Source organism: Ahaetulla prasina, chromosome 15 (assembly GCF_028640845.1).
Source record: "Ahaetulla prasina isolate Xishuangbanna chromosome 15, ASM2864084v1, whole genome shotgun sequence".
NCBI lineage: Eukaryota > Metazoa > Chordata > Lepidosauria > Squamata > Colubridae > Ahaetulla > Ahaetulla prasina.
In genome coordinates this window covers 9,969,817-9,988,398 of record NC_080553.1, presented here as the reverse complement: position 1 = coordinate 9,988,398, position 18,582 = coordinate 9,969,817, and the positions used below count along the sequence as shown (strand labels likewise).

Genomic DNA, 18,582 nt, shown 5'->3' with positions numbered 1-18,582 from the left:
ACCTAGGGCACGCCTGGCACAGGTAGCATGTGGAGCCATATCGGGGGGCATGTGAGTGTTGCCCTAGCTCAGCTCTGGAGCGCATGTGTGTGCCGGCCAGCTGATTTTCGGGCCTTCCGGGCCAACCAGAAGTCAGGAAACGAGTTGTTTCCCAGCCTCTGGGGTTGGGGATGGGGAAGGTTATTTTCGCCCTCCCCAGGCCCCTAGAAAGACTCTGGAGCCTGGAAGGGCGAAAAACGGGCCTTCCGGTCCCATTGGAAGTTGGGAAATGAGCCGTTTGCAGCGTCCGGGGAGTGGGGAAGACCGTTTTCGCCCTCCCCAGGCTCCTAGAAAGACTCTGGAACCTGGGAGGGTGAAAAATAGGCCTATCGTGGCCACTGTGCCATTGCATGCCAAAAGCAAAGGGAGCACAGGGGGTGGTAGAGCGCACTGAATTAAGGGTGTGGGCATGCATGCGTGTGAACCCCCCGCGGTCCCCCCACTTTTGGCACGCGACGGCAAAAATGTTAGCGATCACTGCCCTATGCCATTCCAGACAAATTGATGTCCAGTTTCCTCTTGAAAACCTCAAGTGATGGAGCACCCATAACTTCCAGTGGCAGGCTGTTCCACTGATGAATTGTTCTCCCAGCCAGGAAATTTCTCCTTATTTCCAGGTTGGTTTTCTCCTCGATTAGTTCCCATCCATTTCTTTCTTGTCCTGCCTTCAGGTGCTTTTTTTTTTTTAAATTTGCATTTATATCCCGCCCTTCTCCAAAGACTCGGGGCGGCTTACACTATGTCAAGCAATAGTCTTCATCCATTTGTATATTATATACAAAGTCAACTTATTGCCCCCAACAATCTGGGTCCTCATTTTATCTACCTTATAAAGGATGGAAGGCTGAGTCAACCTTGGGCCTGGTGGGGCTTGAACCTGCAGTAATTGCAAGCAGCTGCTGTTAATAACAGACTGTCTTACCAGTCTGAGCTACAGAGGCCCTTGGGAGGTGCTTGGGAAAATATGTCCACCCCCTCTTCCCTGTGAGATGTTTAAGCAACATTAATAATAATAATAACAACAACAACAACAACAACAACAACAACAGAGTTGGAGGGGACCTTGGAGGTCTTCTAGTCCAGCCCCCTGCCCAGGCAGGAAACCCTACACCACTTCAGACAAATGGCTATCCAACATCATCTTAAAAATTTCCAGTGTTGGAGCATCCACAACTTCTGCAGGCAAATTGTTCCACTTATTAATTGTTCTAACTATCGGGAATTTTTTCCTTAGTTCTAAGTTGCTTCTCTCCTTGATTAGTTTTCACCCATTGCTTCTTGTCTTGCCCTTAGGTGCTTTTGAGAAGAGCTTGACTCCCTCTTCTTTGGGGCAGCCCCTGAGATATTGGAAGACTGTTATCATGTCTCCCTTAGTCCTTCGCTTCATTAAACTAGACATACCGAGTTCCTGCAACCGTTTTTCATATGTTTTAGCCTCCAGTCCCCTAATCATCTTTCTTGCTCTTCTCTGCACTCTTTCTAGAGTCTCAATATCCTTTTTACATCGTGGCGACCAAAACTAAATGCTGTATTCCAAGTGTGGCCTTACCAAGGCATTATAAAGTGGTATTAACACTCCACGCGATCTTGATTCTATCCCTCTGTTGATGCAGCCTAGAATTGTGTTGGCTTTTTTGGCCGCTGCTGCACTAATTAATCTTATATATAAGTAAATTTCTAGCAGGTTGTTGGACAAAGGAGCCACTTCCTCCTCATTGCACAATAGTTGACTTGGGCAAAAGAAATCAGAATTGGGAAGTGGTTGAAAGAACGGGCAATTTGTATTGCATGTCAGCTGTACTGCAACAAAATGCAAGAACGATTCTTTAGCTGAACAGCCTGGTTGAGTTTTGTGCCTGTGCAGAAGGAGGATCTGTGTATTATTTTGTGGGCATTAAAATCCCCATTTGAAAATGATAATCTCTATTGTGTTTGCTGGGAATTCCCAGCCAGGCAAGGAGGAGGAATCAAGCGAGGAGCTAGCCTCGAGTCATTGCGCAGCCGCAAGAGACCAGCACTCGCCCACCACCTCTCTAGGCTTTTTTTAGTAGGTTGACTGCTAATATATTAAAATAGATGGGCGTTATTTGTTTAAACTTAGAAAGAGGTGGGTGTATTGTATTGTGAAATTCTCTGTACTAAAAGAAAGTTGAGGTCTCTTTGGTTGTATTTGTCTGAGGTATAATTTTGGGGTCATTTTTAAACTTTTTTTTGTCATTCCCTTTCCCTTTCTCCTTTATCTTAGTTTGCATTTTAATGTTTGATGTTGAAATCCAATAAAGACATTCTCTCTCTCTCTCCACTCCCTCTCCCTTTCTTTTATGTACCATTTTCTATTATCTATCTGTCTTCATTTGTCTGTCCGTCCGTCCGTCCGTCCATCCATCCACCCACGCACCCATTCACCCTACCTACCTACCTACCTACCCATCCATCCATCCATCTATCTTGCTATCTATCTTGCTATCATCTACCTACCTACCTACCTACCTATCTCTACCTATATATCCATCCATATCTATCTATCTATCTATCTATCTATCTATCTATCTATCTATCTATCTATCTATCTATCTATCCATCTATCCATCCCCATCCATCCATCTATCTATCTGTCTGTCTGCCTGCCTGCCTATCATCTATCTATCTATCTATCATCTATCTATCTATCTATCTATCTATCTATCTATCTATCTACCTACCTATCTACATACCTACCTACCTACCTACCTACCTACCTCTCTCTCTCTTGCTATTATCTATCTATCTATCTATCTATCTATCTATCTATCTATCTATCTATCTATCTATCTATCTATCTATCTATCTATCCTGCTATTATCTATATCTATCTGTCTGTCTGTCTGTCTGTCTGTCTATCTATCTATCTATCTATCTATCTATCTATCTATCTATCTATCTATCTATCTATCTATCTATCTATCTATCATCTATCTAACTATCTCTCTCTCTCTCTCTCTCTCGCTTTTATCTATCTATCTATCTATCTATCTATCTATCTATCTATCTATCTATCTATCTATCATCTATCTATTTATCTGTCTACCTATCTATCATTTTGTATCATCCAACCATCATCTATCTATGATGTCTGTCCCTCTCTCTCATCTATCATTTTCTGACTGCCTCTGTTTCTGTGTCTCCCTCCCTCCTTTCCTCCCTCCCCCTCCCTCCCCACACCTCTCTATTTATCAAAAAGTATGGGAGAGGAATAGCCGATTTGAGCCCCCCCCCCAATTCCTATTTCAAAGCCTTTGTTATAACCCCTAGGCTCCATTGCCATGATCAGGGTGCCAATGCTCACTCTAGGAAGCTTCCTATTAGCCGCAGTGGATGTTCTCCTTTGTGTTCACACAGACACACACACACACACACACACACACACACACACACACACACACACACACAGGTTTTCTCCTCCCTTCCCTCTGAGTAAGCCTGTAAGAGTTGGGCAGGAAATCCCAGCCCTCTGGCTGGTGCGAGTGGGTGGGCGGACTTGTGCCTTCCAGATACAGTTAGTCAAAACTGGATAAGAACTCCTGAATTGGGGGCTGCTCTCCTCTGCGCTTATCCATTTATAGTTTGATGCTTGGAGCTCCCCCCACCCCCGGGACGGGGACGGGGGCGGCCTTCTGCACGATTCCTTCCGATGGACTCGGTCATCCTGCAAGAACAGTTGGTGGAAAAGCTGCTTTTACCCCGCACTCAAACCCAGCGGAGTCATTCTGCCAAGCTGAAGGTACCAGGATATCTGCAGAGCGAGGACCCAAATTGGAAAGGGAAGGAGTAGGTGGATGGGCGGGTGGGAAGAGGAGGGGGAAGGGGCTGCCTTAGAGCAGGGGGTCTCCAACCTTGACAACTTTAAGACTTGTGGACTTCAACTCCCAGAGATCCTCAGCCCCCTGAGACCCCTGGTATAGGAACTCCTGCTTCTGCAGGGGGCTAGACTAGAAGACCTCCAAGGTCCTTTCCAACTCTGTTAATCTGTTAAAGCAAGAAACAGTCGTCAAATCAGATGCACGGTAACCCAATTTAACAGCATGGCTCACGTCCACGATTCCAGGCTCAACGATGGTCGTAACCGAAGGACCACCTATTAAGAAGCTCTCGCCCACGTAGATTTGAGACCAGATCTTTGGGAGTTGAAGTCCACAAGTCTTAAAAGTTGCCAAGGTTGGAGACCCCTGCCTTAGAGAGAAGGATAACCCGGGAGAAGCATCATCTTCCCTTCAAAACGCAAGGGAAGAAAACGTTCAGGACAAAAATGAGGGAGTCATTGGTGCTCTATGAGCTTGGTGGTTTTCTTGCAGACGTTTCGTGACCCAACTGAAGAGCAACAAAGATGATTAGGGGACTGGAGACGAAAACATATATAAAGAACGGTTGCTGGAACTGGGTATGCCTAGTTTGATGAAAAGAAGGACTACGGGAGACATGATAGCAGTCTTCCAATATCTCAGGGGTTGCCCCAAAGAAGAGGGAGTCAAGCTATTCTCCAAAGCACCTGAAGGCAGGACAAGAAGCAATGAGTGGAAACTAACCAAGGAGAGAAACAACTTAGAACTAAGGAGAAATTTCCTGACAGTCGGAACAATTAATCAGTGGAACAACTTGCCTGCAGAATGAATGCTCTAACACTGGAAGTTTTTAAGAAGATGTTGGATAACCATTTGTCTGAAGTGGTGTAGGGTTTCCTGCCTGAGCAGGGGGTTGGACTAGATGACCTCCAAGGCCCCTTCCAACTCTGTTATTCTATTTCTAACTAAGTAACCGCATCAGTATTAGAAGGGAGGAAGAGGAGGAAGTACTGTGGGATCCTTGATGTTCTCTGAACTTGGTAGTTGTATTGCAGATGTTTCATGACCCAAACTAGCTAACATCATCAGTGCTCAATTATCATTTCTGATGTTGCTTAGTTTGGGTCATGAAAGGTCTGCAAGAAATCAACCAGGCTCGAAGAGCACCGAGGACCCCTGATTTCAAGCCCATTTCAACCCCAAACTATGAACTCCCTCATTTCAACCCCAAACTATGAACTCCTTTATTAGGTCAAAAATTGCTACTGTTATAGAGACAAAACTGATTTTGAACTTAATAACTGCTGCAAGACTATTGATTGCACAATATTGGAAGAAAAAAGACTTACCTACAATTGGAGAATGGATTAGTAAAGTATCAAATTTAGCAGAAATGGCAAAAGTTTCTGCCTACTTGAAAGACTGTACACAAGAAAAATATATTTTGAAATGGAGAAAGTGGATTGATTATATTCAAAATAAGTATCAGATTAAAAAATATCAATTAGTTTTTGAGTGAAGTTAGGAATTGCTATGTATTAGTTTAAGAAAGAAGGGAATTGATAGTGTGATGGTGTGAAATGGAATATGTTTTATGTTATATTTTAGATTATGTTTGTTAGTTACAATACCCTGTATTCTGTTCTGGGAAGTCTCGGGGGGGGGGGGGAAATGGGGGGGGGGAGATTATAAATTGATTGATTGCCATTGTACAGGAATAATGGTAGAATTAAACAAGTTGGAATGGTGTAAAGTCGGGACTGCTCGGTAACCACTCCCGAAGGGAAAGGGTAAGGAAAGAGGAGTAAAGAAGGAAGAAAGTAGGTAGGCAGGTAGGTAGGTAGGAAAGAAGGGAGGGAGAAGAAAGGATAGGAGGAGGAGAAGGAGGAGAAGATAGAGGGTTAGAAAGGATGGTAGTGAGAAGTGGGAAAGAGGAGGGGAAGTAGGAAAGCGAAGAGAAGGATGGTGGGGAAAGTCGAAGAAGGATGAGAAGGGTAGAAAGGATTAAGGGAGGGAGTGGCGGTCGAGCAGCCCTGATTGAGCATATTTTGAGTATAGGATCGATTGTTGGATAAGTGATTGTATTGTACATTGGTCAAACTGTGGGAATTATTATGGAAAATAAAAATTTTTGCCCTGGAAAAAAAAATTGCTGGACGGTTAGAGTTTTAGATGAGAATAGATTAGAGTAGATTAGATTAGATTAGATTAGATTAGATTAGATTAGATTAACAGCGGTGAAAGGGACCTTGTAGGTCATCTAGCTGGCGAGGCAAATTGGAAGAGACAGAGATGGGTCAAGGTTATTTTGTGGTTTGCATCCGTCGGTGGCTTTTTATGGCTGCTCTCATTTGACTGTTGACAAAGAACGGGAGGAACAAAAATTACACCCAAGGATTTTTGCGATGATGGTTTGCGGAGATCTTCCCAGCCGTCAACCCCCCATATTGTCTGAACAGAAGATTGAGGGGGATGTGGGGGAGGTGAGAAGATCTGTGCAGGTGTTGCATCCTACGTTGGGGTTGTCCGTGAGTTGCTTTACGATCTGATGTTGAAGTTTGAGAGAAACTGGGAGCTGAAGTCCTCCACATCTTAAAAGTTGCTGAGGTTGAGAAACAAATGTTTTGGAGGGAATGGGACTTCAGCACCCATAATTTTTAGCTAGGGTGGCCTTTGACGATGGGAATCGGACGTATCAAGGGGGCGCCAGATTAGCCAATGTCCACGTTGACATAAAAAAAAAAAAAGCCAGAGAATCTGTTGATATCTTTTAGAGGCCACTGTGTACCAGCCTTGACTTCAGAGGGCGAAATGTATCCGAAAAAGCTGATTATATATTGTCATGGTTTGCAAACCCTACTTTTCCCTTGATTAACGGGCCTTCTCGTTCATATTTTCCTGGCTCTCCGCTGGAAATAATCTTTCTGCGTTTTTGCTCTTTTCTTTGAGAAAGAAGCAATTGAGTCACGCCGTGCCTTTCTAATCGCAAAAGATTGCATTCGGGAGTGAGCGCTGTGGCCTAGATTTGCGCATTGTCCTAAAAGCTGCAGTGAGGCTTTTTCCCGACCCCCACCCCGCTCCTCGATTTTGATTTGTGTTGGTGTTGTGTAAAACCCAGCCGTGGAGATTTTGAAAGCCCAGGGTGGGTAGATGGGAGGGTTTAAAGACTGTTGTGTGTGAACAAGGGCATCAACCCAACGCTCGTTTCCTTTTGAGCAAAACGCAGCAAAAAGGAAATTGCAAAATCCACTTTTGCTAGAGAAAAAGAAATGTAATTCTTTTTTATATTCCCGGCCTTCACTGAAGGTGGTCCCAGGACAGGGGCAATTAACAAAATGAAGCCATTCTGACAAATTTGTCCTTGTCCAGTAGGTTAGGTAATGGTAAAGGTTCCCCTCGCTCATACGTGCTAGTCGTTGCTGACTCTAGGGGGCGGTGCTCATCTCCGTTTCAAAGCCGAAGAGCCAGCACTGTCCAAAGACGTCTCCGCGGTCATGTGGCTGGCATGACTCAACGCCAAAGGCGCATGGAACGCTGTTACTTTCCCACCAGAGGTGGTCCCTATTTTTTCTACTTGCATTTTTACGTACTTTCGAAACTGCTAGGTTGGCAGAAGCTGGGACAAGTAACGGGAGCTCACCCCGTTACACGGCAGCACTAGGGATTCGAACCGCTGAGCCGCCGACCTTTCGATCGACAAGCTCAACATCCTAACCCCTGAGCCACCGCGTCCCTGTCCAGTAGGTTAGCATTACCCTTAACTAGGTTTTCGAGAAATTGTGAAACCTCTGTACAGCAGTTGCAGAATTATAGCATAACAGAGCTAAAAGGGACCTTGGAGGTTTTCTAGTGCAGGGTTCCCCAACCTTTCGGACCTCAGGGACCACTAAATTCATAATTTAAATCCCAGGGACCACTAATACGATCTGCCTAATGACCGCCTGGGTGGTCATGTGACTGGGTAGGCGTGGCCAACTTGATGTCACTCACATCGAGGGACCCCTCGGCAGCCTCTACTCGCCCCTCCCCTCCCAACCATTCCTCGCCTCCCCACCCGGGCTCCTTAGGGCCCCAGCAGGAAGCAGTTGTTGGAGCTAAGCAGCCACCACGAGACAGAGTTGGCAAAACAGCTGCTCAGTTCAAATTGGATCTGGCCAAGAAGGAGGCTCAGTAGAAGCACCTCACTGAGGACTAGGAGCATACTCTTTGCTCCTAGTCCTGGACTGCTTTCCAAGCAGAGGGAAGACCTGGAGGCTCAGTGGCCTGAAATGGTCAGCTAGTTCCAGGCCATGATGCAGTCCCACTGGAACAAGGCCCTCCGGCTCTTCCTCACCAGTGATGCTTCCCTTCAGCCTTCGTCCAAAGCTTGCACCAGGAGGCTGAAGCAGACCCCAGGTCAGAATTTCTGCCCCCCTCTGACCCACACAAAAAGACCCTGAAGGGGGAGACTCTGCAGCAACACAAACATTCATTGCATGTATCCGGCCCAGGGTCCCTAGTTTGATTTAGTGCAATATAAAAAAAGCAAATAATTTTTCTGCGGACCCCCAAACTTTTCTAGCGGACCACCAGTGGCCCACGGACCACCAGTTGGTGACCGCTGTACTAGTGTCCAACCTCCTGCCCACGGCAGGAGATCCTATATCAGTGAAGCAAAAAGGACAACTCGGGAGTAAGGCCAGGAGATGATTGGCCCCACCCATAAGGCTTAAAGGAGTAGCAACGAGCCCTTGGGTTCTTTGTAGAAAAGCAACATTGATTCCATTGCTTCTTGTCAGCGTCTCTTGAATCTTGTGGGGTTTTTGCCAAGAAAAGGCCTTTGGCGGGTTGCCAAAAACATCAAAGGTTGGTGATGAGGCCGAGGGACTGGTTATCAAGAATTTTGTTTTTGGACTAAGCTGAGAATGAATTCATGCTCAGCTGTTTTAATAAAATAAGTTTGTTGAGGACTGAATTGTGTTTGGTAATCACTACTTGAGCCTCGGTCACAACAGACCCGATCTAAGCGAACAGCTCCGGACTTTTACACTCAGGAATAGCCAACCTCAAGAGTTGATGTGATTGTTGTGGAAACCAGATGTTTGGTCCTTTCTCATTCTCTCCTTTTTCCCCAGTCTGACCCATGGCTGCTTATCTCCCCTTCTCAGGACCATGAGAAGCAGTATGTGGGCTTTGCCACTTTGCCCAACCAGGTCCATCGGAAATCGGTGAAGAAGGGCTTCGATTTCACCCTCATGGTGGCAGGTGAGGGAACACCCAGATTCAGGACCTTCTCTTTAAGTATGGAGGTGGTTCTACCAAAGATGGGTCTTCAGCTTCCCGGTAGAAGAATTCTGGGATGGGCTAAGCATTCTGGCTTTGTGCATCTTCCAAGGTCATCCAAGATCAGCTAGGAATGGTCAGCCAAGGTTCTGCTTGTGAATAGCTTGCATGTTCAACCTCATCCTGGCTAGAGGTGGACCAACTGTGGACATCCAGGAGCGGATGAATCAAAAGGATGAATGCTGTTTAATCTTCCTTCGTTCCCTCTTTCTTTCCTTCCTTCCTTCCTTCCTTCCTTCCTTCCTTCCTTCCTTCCTTCCTTCCTTCCTTCCTTCCTTCCTTCTTCTCTTCCTCCCTCCCTCCCTCCCACCCTCTTTTTCTCTTTGTTCTCCCTCTCTCCCTCCTCCTTCCCCTCTTCTCTTCTCTTCTCTTCTCTTCTCTTCTCTTCTCTTCTCTTCTCTTCTCTTCTCTTCTCTTCTCTTCTCTTCTCTTCTCTTCTCTTCTCTTCCCTTCCCTTCCCTTCCCTTCCCTTCCACTCCACTCCACTCCACTCCACTCCACTCCACTCCACTCCACTCCACTCCATTCTATTCTTGTTTCTCACTCTTGGCAATTTTAAGACACGAGGCCTTCAACTCCCAGAATTCCCCAGCCACACATGTCTGGCTCTAGGTCTAGGAGATGAAGCTCAGACTTCTTTAAAATTGCCGAGATTGAGAAACGCCGATTTACAAAAGAAAAAAGAAAAAACAACCTCCCAAATTACCACCAGCTCCAGGGATATAACATCTCAAGAGGAGTCAACCTCTCCTCTCCTCTCCTCTCCTCTCCTCTCCTCTCCTCTCCTCTCCTCTCCTCTCCTCTCCTCTCCTCTCCCCTTTCCCTTCCTCCCCTTCCTTTCCCTGACAATGCAGATTAAAAATTAGACTGAAATATTGTCTCTCTCCAAGGACAGAATGTCCTAAATAATAATATCAGGTACAGAGAAAAGATAGTGTCAGTTCTGCTGTGCCATTTCTGAATATTCAAGACTCAGTCCAAGATATATATACAGTATATATATATATATATTTTTAAAAAAGAATTGTTTGATTTTTGTTCTTGTAGGAGAATCTGGTCTGGGCAAATCAACCCTGGTGAACAGCCTCTTTCTGACAGATCTCTACAAAGACCGAAAACTTCTCAACGCTGAGGGTACCGTTCTTAATTAGTCCTTGTGCTCAGCCAATAGCACAATTCCCCCCCCTAATGTTTATAACTTGTGGATCTTAATTGTTTGTTCTTGGTAGAAGCGTGTGGGTGGGCGCAGGGGTGAAATGCTACTGGTGTCAGGGTTCCAAGGAACACCCCCAACGAATTAAAGCTCTGAGGCTTGAGGTTCCTTAAAGTACCAATTTATTAGAGATGTCATGTTGGCACAGCTGGGAAAACCCGAATCTGAAAGCTTCCAGGTTTTCCACACCCAGTTGACAGTTCACAGCCCTGCCCCACACCCACAAGTTCATCACATTGCCCAATCAACTCTTCACACTCAATTGGATACAATCTTCAGGCAGTCTACATCAGACGCAGGATGTCCTTGAATACGGAATGTTGTTATGACTAACTTTCTACCGCTCCAACAACAACCCCCTCCCAACTTCCCCAGCTAAAATATGTGGCAGTTAAGAAGCAAAAAAGAAAATTGCCTTCCAAAACTGACAACTGGTTCACTCCGGTTCAGCCAAACCGGTAGTGACAAAAGCGGTAGTTAAAAAAAAGCTACCGGCTCAAGCGAACTGATAGTTAAAAAAGCTACCGGCTTGGAGTGATGTGTGCATGCACGCGCAGCGTGCTTTTGGCATGCACCACACATGCGCGGGCAGCGAACCGGCGGCGATCCCTGGAGGATTTCACCACTGGGTGGGCGTCTTTGTAATCCGAGAGGATCTGTTTTTACAAAATGAGCGGATTCATGGACCAACCGGGATCTTTCCTGGCCCAAAACTACATCATGGGATTGCTGAAGGCATCCGGTGTAATTCGGATGCCTTCGGTGTAATGGATGAGTTGTCCCTTATATAGCTAGTCCTCGACTTGCAGCCGTGACCATTCAACGTTACCACAGCACTGAAAAAAGTGACGGACGGCTGTTTTTCACACTTACGACCGTTGCAGTATCCCCATGGTCACGTGATCACTGCGTGATCGGGCGTGGTCGCCTGAGCCACAGTTAAGTGTCCATGGAGGGCCAGCTAGTGTTGAACGCCCATGATGGCTCACCTGGAGCGGGGGGAATAGGGTGTAGGGGACATGATATGGTCATGGCCAACTGTTGTAGACCTGCCAAGGCCACCCAGCCCATTGCTTATTATGGAGGGAAAGGGAGAACAGATGCAACCTGGGGTTGACTCCTGAGTTGGGACATGGAGAAGACCATGGTGCTAACCAGCCTCCATTGCTCTTTTTCCTTTGGTCCTTTATCTATGAAGAAAGAATAAATCAGACGGTAGAGATTGTGAAACATACCGTGGACATCGAAGAGAAAGGAGTCAAGCTGAAGCTGACAATAGTTGACACGCCAGGCTTTGGAGATGCCGTCAACAACTCAGATTGGTGAGTCCTTTTGTCTGAATTTGTACAAAACCCACTTAATTAGGGGGATGGACTAGAAGACTTCCAATGTCCATTCTATTCTGTTCTGTTCTGTTCTGTTCTATTCTTTTCTTTATTCTATTCCACTTTCTATTCTATTCTGTTCTGTTCTGTTCTATTCTTTTCTTTATTCTATTCCACTTTCTATTCTATTCTATTCTATTCTATTCTATTCTATTCTATTCTATTCTATTCTATTCTATTCTATTCTTTATTCTATTCCACTTTCTATTCTATTCTATTCTATTCTATTCTATTCTATTCTATTCTATTCTATTCTATTCTATTCTATTCTATTCTATTCTATTCTATTCCTTATTCTATTCTATTCTTTATTCATTTTCTTATCCTATCCTATCCTATCCTATCCTATCCTATCCTATCCTATCCTATCCTATCCTATCCTATCCTATCCTATCCTATCCTATTCTATTCCTTATTCTATTCTATTCTATTCTATTCCTTATTCTATTCTATTCTTTATTCATTTTCTTATCCTATCCTATCCTATCCTATCCTATCCTATCCTATCCTATCCTATCCTATCCTATCCTATTCTATTCTATTCTATTCTATTCTATTCTATTCTATTCTATTCTATTCTATTCTATTCCATTCCATTCCATTCCATTCCATTCTATTCTTTCAATTCATGCATTCTCTGAGATCCTCTCTAACCAAGGTTAAAACTAACCAAAGTTAACACCCTCTGGGAATGCAACCCCCAGATCTTCCATTTCATTGGTCCAGTGTCTCCTGACCATCCAGTCAAAACATCATACAGATCATTTAGTGACCATTCGAAATGACAACGGCACCGAAAACAGTGACTTATGACCCTTGCAGCATTCCCCAAGGTCACGTGATCAGAATTCAGCCGCTTGGCTCATATTTATGACGGTTGCAGTGTGTCGGTGTGTCTTTTGCGACTTTCTGACCAAGCAAAGTCGATGGGGAAGCCCGGAGTTACTTAACAACCATGGCATGTTAAGATTAGGAAATTAACAAGAAAAGACGATTAAATGAATTAGAAAATAGTAATGTATAAAGTAAGGATAGATAAAGAATATATAGTATTATAGTACGATGTTATCAAGCGTAAAATGTACAAAAAATATTCAGAATAACAACTACATATTGTATAAAGGTAAAGGTAAAGGTTCCCCTTGCACATATATGCTAGTCGTTCCCGACTCTAGGGGGCGGCACTCATCTCTGTTTCAAAGCCGAAGAGCCAGCGCTGTCCGAAGACGTCTCCGTGGTCATGTGGTCGGCATGACTCAATGCCAAAGGCGCACGGAACGCTGTTTCCTTCCCATCAAAGGTGGTCCCTATTTTTCTACTTGCAGTTTTTACCTGCTTTTGAACCGCTAGGTTGGCAGAAGCTGGGACAAGTCGCGGGAGGTCACCCCGTTACGCGGCAGCACTAGGGATTCGAACCGCTGAACTGCCGACCTTTTGATCGACAAGCTCAGCGTCCTAATCACTGAGCCGCCGCATCCCATACATATTGTATACATATATACTGTTAATGTACAGGAATGTTGTAAAGATGGAAACTGCGATGTAAAGTGAAGAAAATGGTTTAATAAAAATAAATGTTTAAAAACAACAACAACCAACAACTATTATATTAACCACTGCAGTGATTCACTTAACAACAGGGATGAGAAAGGTCGTAAATGGGGCAAAACTCATGTAACAACTATCTCGCTCAACAACAGAAATCTTAGGCTTGGTTGTGGTCGTAAGTCAAGGACTATCTGTATTTATTTAATTGTTTTTTCACGGCCACTGACGCTGGGAACTATCATTGCTTTCATTTTCCTTGTTTGTTACTATTGTCCAGTTGGAAGCCGATCACCGACTACATCGATCAACAGTTTGAACAATACTTCCGGGATGAGAGTGGACTCAACCGGAAGAACATCCAAGACAATCGGGTTCATTGTTGCCTCTATTTTATCTCGCCGTTTGGACACGGGTAAGGCCGAGATCCAACAGCCCCAGCCATTTTGCTTGGAAGCAAGTGTTACGCTGTAGGACTTGATAACTTCAAGACCTGTGGACTTCAACTCCCAGAATTCGTCAGTCAGCCACAAGTCTCAAAAGTTGGAGACCTCAGCTGTAGGGGACAACTAGGCTGAGTCTGAGGGCGGGGTCAAATGCACTATCAGCTTGGAGTCTTTATGCCTCTGCAAGAGATCTAATCCCGCCCCCTTGAAATCCTTTGACTCTTATCGGGCGCCAATTTGCTTTGGCCGTTAGTAATTTAGATTTGTGTGTATAGGTAGCATGTGGCAATAAAGAAGGATATTTGTAGCTCAGGGTTGAAATGAAGAAGTGAATGTTTCATGACCCAAACTAGGTGACATCATCAGTGCTAGAAAGGAATGGGGTTTTTTTGGGGGGTGGGGAGAAGGAGGTGGCGGGGAAGACTGAGGGGTCTTTGGTGCTCTCTGAGCTTGGTTGTTTTCTTGGAGACGTTTCATGACCCAACTAGGTAACATCATCACTGCTGGTATTTGTTTGTAATGACATGTCTGCAAGAAAACAACCAAGCTCAGAGAGCACCAAGGACCCCACAGTATTCCTCCTCCTCCTCCTCCTCCTCCTTCTCCTCCTCCTCCCTGTCCTTCTCCTCCCCCCCCCCAAAATCCCATTCCTTTCTAGCACTGTGGATGTTACCTTGTTTAGACAATGATGAAATGTCTGGAAGAAAACCACCAAGCTCAGAGATGATCAAGGACCCCACAGTATTCCTCCTCCTCCTTCTCCTCCTCCTCCCTGTCCTTCTCCTCCCCCAAAATCCCATTCCTTTCTAGCACTGTGGATGTTACCTTGTTTAGACAATGATGAAATGTCTGGAAGAAAACCACCAAGCTCAGAGATGATCAAGGACCCCACAGTCTTCCTCCTCTTCCTCTCCACAAACCCCACTCTCTTCTAGCACTGATGATGTCACCTAGTTGGTAATGAAACATCTACAAGAAAACAACCAAGTTCAGAGAGCATCAAGAGGACCTCATAGGTCAGTGATGGTTAACTTTTTCGCTGTCGTGTGCCAAAAGTGGGGGGAGCGCAGGGGGGGGAGTGCGGGGGTGCGTGCCCACACCCATAATTTAATGCCTCCTGCCCCCTCATTATTCATTTATTTATTTATTTATTTACATTTATATCCCGCCTTTCTCCGAAGACTCAGGGCGGCTTACAATGTAATAAGGCAATGCGCGCATGACCCCCTGCGCTCCCCCCCGCTTTTGGCACGGTGGGCCCAGTAGGCCCATTTTTCATTTATTTATTATTTATTTATTTATTTATTCACATTTTTATACATTTTATTTTACGCATTTTATACTGCCCTATCTCCCTAGGGACTCAGGGCGGTTTCCAGCCAGAATAAAACATACATATAAATACAGGATAAAACAACAATTAAAAAACTTATTAAATAAGGCCAAATACTTAAAATAGAAATACAAATAATAAAACCCCAATAAAACCAAATTCAAAATTTAAAAATTCAAAAATTCTAGTCCAGTCCTGCGTGAATAAATAGATGTGTCTTAAGCTCGCGGCGGAAGGTTCGAAGGTCAGGAAGTTGGCGAAGTCCTGGGGGAAGTTCATTCCAGAGGGTGGGAGCCCCCACAGAAAAGGCCCTTCCCCTGGGTGTCGCCAGTCGGCACTGCCTGGCTGACGGCACCCTGCGGAGTCCCTCCCTGTGAGAGCGCACGGGTCGGTGAGAGGCAATCGGTGGCAGCAGACGGTCCCGTAAATAACCCGGCCCTATGCCATGGAGCGCTTTGAAGATAGTTACCAAAACCTTGAAGCGCACCCGGAAGGCCACAGGTAGCCAGTGCAGTCTGCGCAGGAGAGGTGTTACGTGGGAGCCACGAGGGGCTCCCTCTATCACCCGCGCAGCCGCATTCTGAACTACCTGGAGTCTCTGGGTGCTCCTCAAGGGGAGCCCCATGTAGAGAGCATTGCAGTAATCCAGACGAGATGTCAGCCTTTCTAGGAGCCTGCGGAGGGTAAAAACGGCCTTCCCCACCCACTGGAGGCCCACCGGAGGCCGGAAACAATCCATTTCCCAACTTCCAGTGGGCCCAGAAGGCCCAAAAATCAGCCGGCCGGCCTGCACATGTGCGCTGGAGCTGAGCTAGGGCCGACAGATATGGCATGCCATAGGATCCCATCACGGTCATAGATAGCATGAAATAAATTTGTAGTGGTTTTTTTTGAGCTCTATCCTGGTTCCTGATTTCTTGAACCTGTCATTCGCTTTCTCTTTGTCACCTCCAAGTTGCAATTCCCGCCTGGTTTTGGAACTCAACTGGGAGGGGATTTATCTAGTACCACATCTAGATACCACCCGGATTGAGGTTTTTTTGTCTTTTTACCCCTTTTTGCGTCGCAGGTTAAGGCCGGTTGATGTGGAATTCATGAAGGCGCTCCATGAAAAAGTCAATATTGTCCCCCTCATTGCGAAAGCCGACTGCCTCGTTCCCTCCGAGATCAAGAAGCTAAAAGAACGGGTAGGCAGAAAATTCCTTATTTCTAAAGGAAAGGGTTTTTAAAAAAATTATTTATTTATGTCCCACCTTTATGATTTGTTTAAAAAAACTTAAGGAAGGAAGGAAGGAAGGAAGGAAGGAAGGAAGGAAGGAAGGAAGGAAGGAAGGAAGAGGCAGGGAGGAAGGAAGAAGAAAAGGAAGGAAGGAAGGAAGGAAGAGCATAGAAACTTAGATTTCTATACCGCTTCACAGTGCTTCACAGTGCTTTTACAGCCCTGTCTAAGCGGTTTACAGAGTCAACCTATGTTGCCCCCAACAATCTGGGTCCTCATTTTACCCACCCCGGAAGGATGGAAGGCTGAGGATGGAAGGCTGAAGCCGGTCAGGATCGAACTGCTTGCAGCGGGCAGAGTCAGCCTGCAGTGCTGCATTCTAACCCCTGCGCAAAGAACGCATTGCAATACAGGACGGTAATAATATTGATTGTAATGGATCGTGTTTTTGTCAGATCCGGGAAGAGATCGATAAGTTTGGAATTAAAGTTTACCAGTTTCCCGAATGCGACTCTGATGAAGATGAGGATTTCAAGCAGCAAGACAGAGAACTGAAGGTGAGTCAAAACCGCATAATCCTGAGACTCAAGTATTGATTATATTACTCGACTTAAGGATTGATTGCTTAGCAACTGTTCAAAGTTACGACCTCATGGAAAAATAGAGTTATGATCCAGTTCTGTAGTTCTCACAGCCGGGCTCCATTACGGTCACATGTCGAGGACTACCTGCGCCCCGTCGCTCAGGATTGTACACAGCCTTTTTTAGGTGTATAAAAATGATTTGTTAGCCTTAAAGAGTTTTTCAGAGACAGGGTTGCCCAGTTGTAGCTATCTATTTGTCCTGGTGCCTAGACGAAGAAAAATTAAGGGAATGAGATAATTAGGGGGAAGGGCAGCTTTATCAAAACTGGGGCCGAGGGGTGTCTGAAAATCAGCCAAAATTGAATTTGCAATTTGGTTCGATCCAGTGTGAGGACATCCGAACTGAATAGTTGAATCAGACGGATTTGATGTGAATTTCCCAATTCGCTCGGGGAAAACGTTAACCCTTCCCAATTTTCACTTCTCAAGGGGGGGAGGGGTGTCAGCCTATTCTCCAAAGCACCAAAAGGCAGGACTGTTGTGATCCGTCAGCAGCCTACGGAGCTGACAACGGAGTCGGACAGCGATGAGGCTGAGGTGAGGCCAGGGCCATCAGGAAGTGAGGTGCAGACTCCAGAACCTCCAGAGACTGATAGTAGTAAGGCAGAGGAACAGGAGGAGCCTGTTCCTGATGCACGCATGAGAAGAGCTGCCAGAAGGCAAGAGCAGCTCAAGCAAAGAGGATGACTCGGGAGTAAGGCCAGGAGATGATTGGCCCTTCCCATAAGGCTTAAAACAGACCAGCAACGGCGTTTTGAGCTTTGCCGGAAATAACGTTGTAGCTGCGTCTTCTGCTTCGTGTACATCTTTGGTTTTGTTGCTTCTGGATGTTTGCCAGGAAGGCCTTTGGCAGTTTGCCTAATTGGACTAAGTTTTGTGAGATAACTGAGGAATTTGTGTTGGGAGGCATTTGTTTTACTTTGAGTTGAACGATGCTGGGAATGAAGTAATTCCCCGCTGTTCGAATAAAGTTTGTTTTTCCACGGATTAAGTTTATTACTACCTACTTGGGCCTGGGCCACAACAAGGACAAGAATTAACGCATGGAAACTAATCAAGGAGAGAATCAACTGGAATTAAGGATAAATTTCCTGACAGTTAGAACAATTAATCACTGGAACGACTTGCCTCTGGAAGTTGTATGTGCCCCGACACTGGAGGTTTTTAAGACGATATTGACAGTCATTGTCTGAAATGGTACAGGGCAGTTTTGGCAAACCTTTTCGGCACCTAGTGCTGAAACAGGAGCATGTGTGTGTGTGCGTGTGTGCCAGAAACCATAAGCGCAGCCACCTGGTGCGCATCCGTGGGAAACCATAAGAGCAGCCGCTCGGCGCAATATTCCGGTTTCCGGCACATGGCGCATGCACACCAGCTCCCTGGCCTTCCAGGTTCTGATGCACATGAAGACCAGCTGGATGGTGCGCAAGTGCACGCTGGAAACCAGAAGATCATCTTCCCAGTGCGTGCATGCGCTCTGGACGGCTGCTCTTTTGCTTTCTGGTGCTCCCACGTGCGTGAAGACCAACTGGTTGATGCATCGGAACCCAGAAGAGCAAAGGGCGACAGCTTGCATTCCCAGAGAGATGGCTCTGTGTGCTGCTTCCGGCATGCGTGC

At 45.6% G+C, this 18,582-nt stretch overlaps 1 protein-coding gene across 4 annotated transcripts in view; it reads left to right on the top strand.

Moving 5' to 3' along the window:
- The window catches only part of SEPTIN5 (septin 5), a 47,268-nt gene that overhangs the window by 20,763 nt on the left and 7,923 nt on the right, over window positions 1–18,582 (top strand). Inside the window, exons 1-7 of one of the 4 annotated variants that reach the window (XM_058158424.1) lie at window positions 3,575–3,799; window positions 8,972–9,101; window positions 10,227–10,313; window positions 11,591–11,714; window positions 13,603–13,737; window positions 16,171–16,288; window positions 16,776–16,877. In XM_058158424.1, coding sequence (XP_058014407.1) covers window positions 3,710–3,799; window positions 8,972–9,101; window positions 10,227–10,313; window positions 11,591–11,714; window positions 13,603–13,737; window positions 16,171–16,288; window positions 16,776–16,877 — 786 coding nt within the window. In that variant the 5' untranslated portion in view covers window positions 3,575–3,709. Of the gene's footprint in view, window positions 1–3,574; window positions 3,800–6,250; window positions 6,386–8,971; window positions 9,102–10,226; window positions 10,314–11,590; window positions 11,715–13,602; window positions 13,738–16,170; window positions 16,289–16,775; window positions 16,878–18,582 lie in introns of those variants that run through there. The other 3 variants (XM_058158426.1, XM_058158425.1, XM_058158427.1) reach the window with 3 other exon arrangements.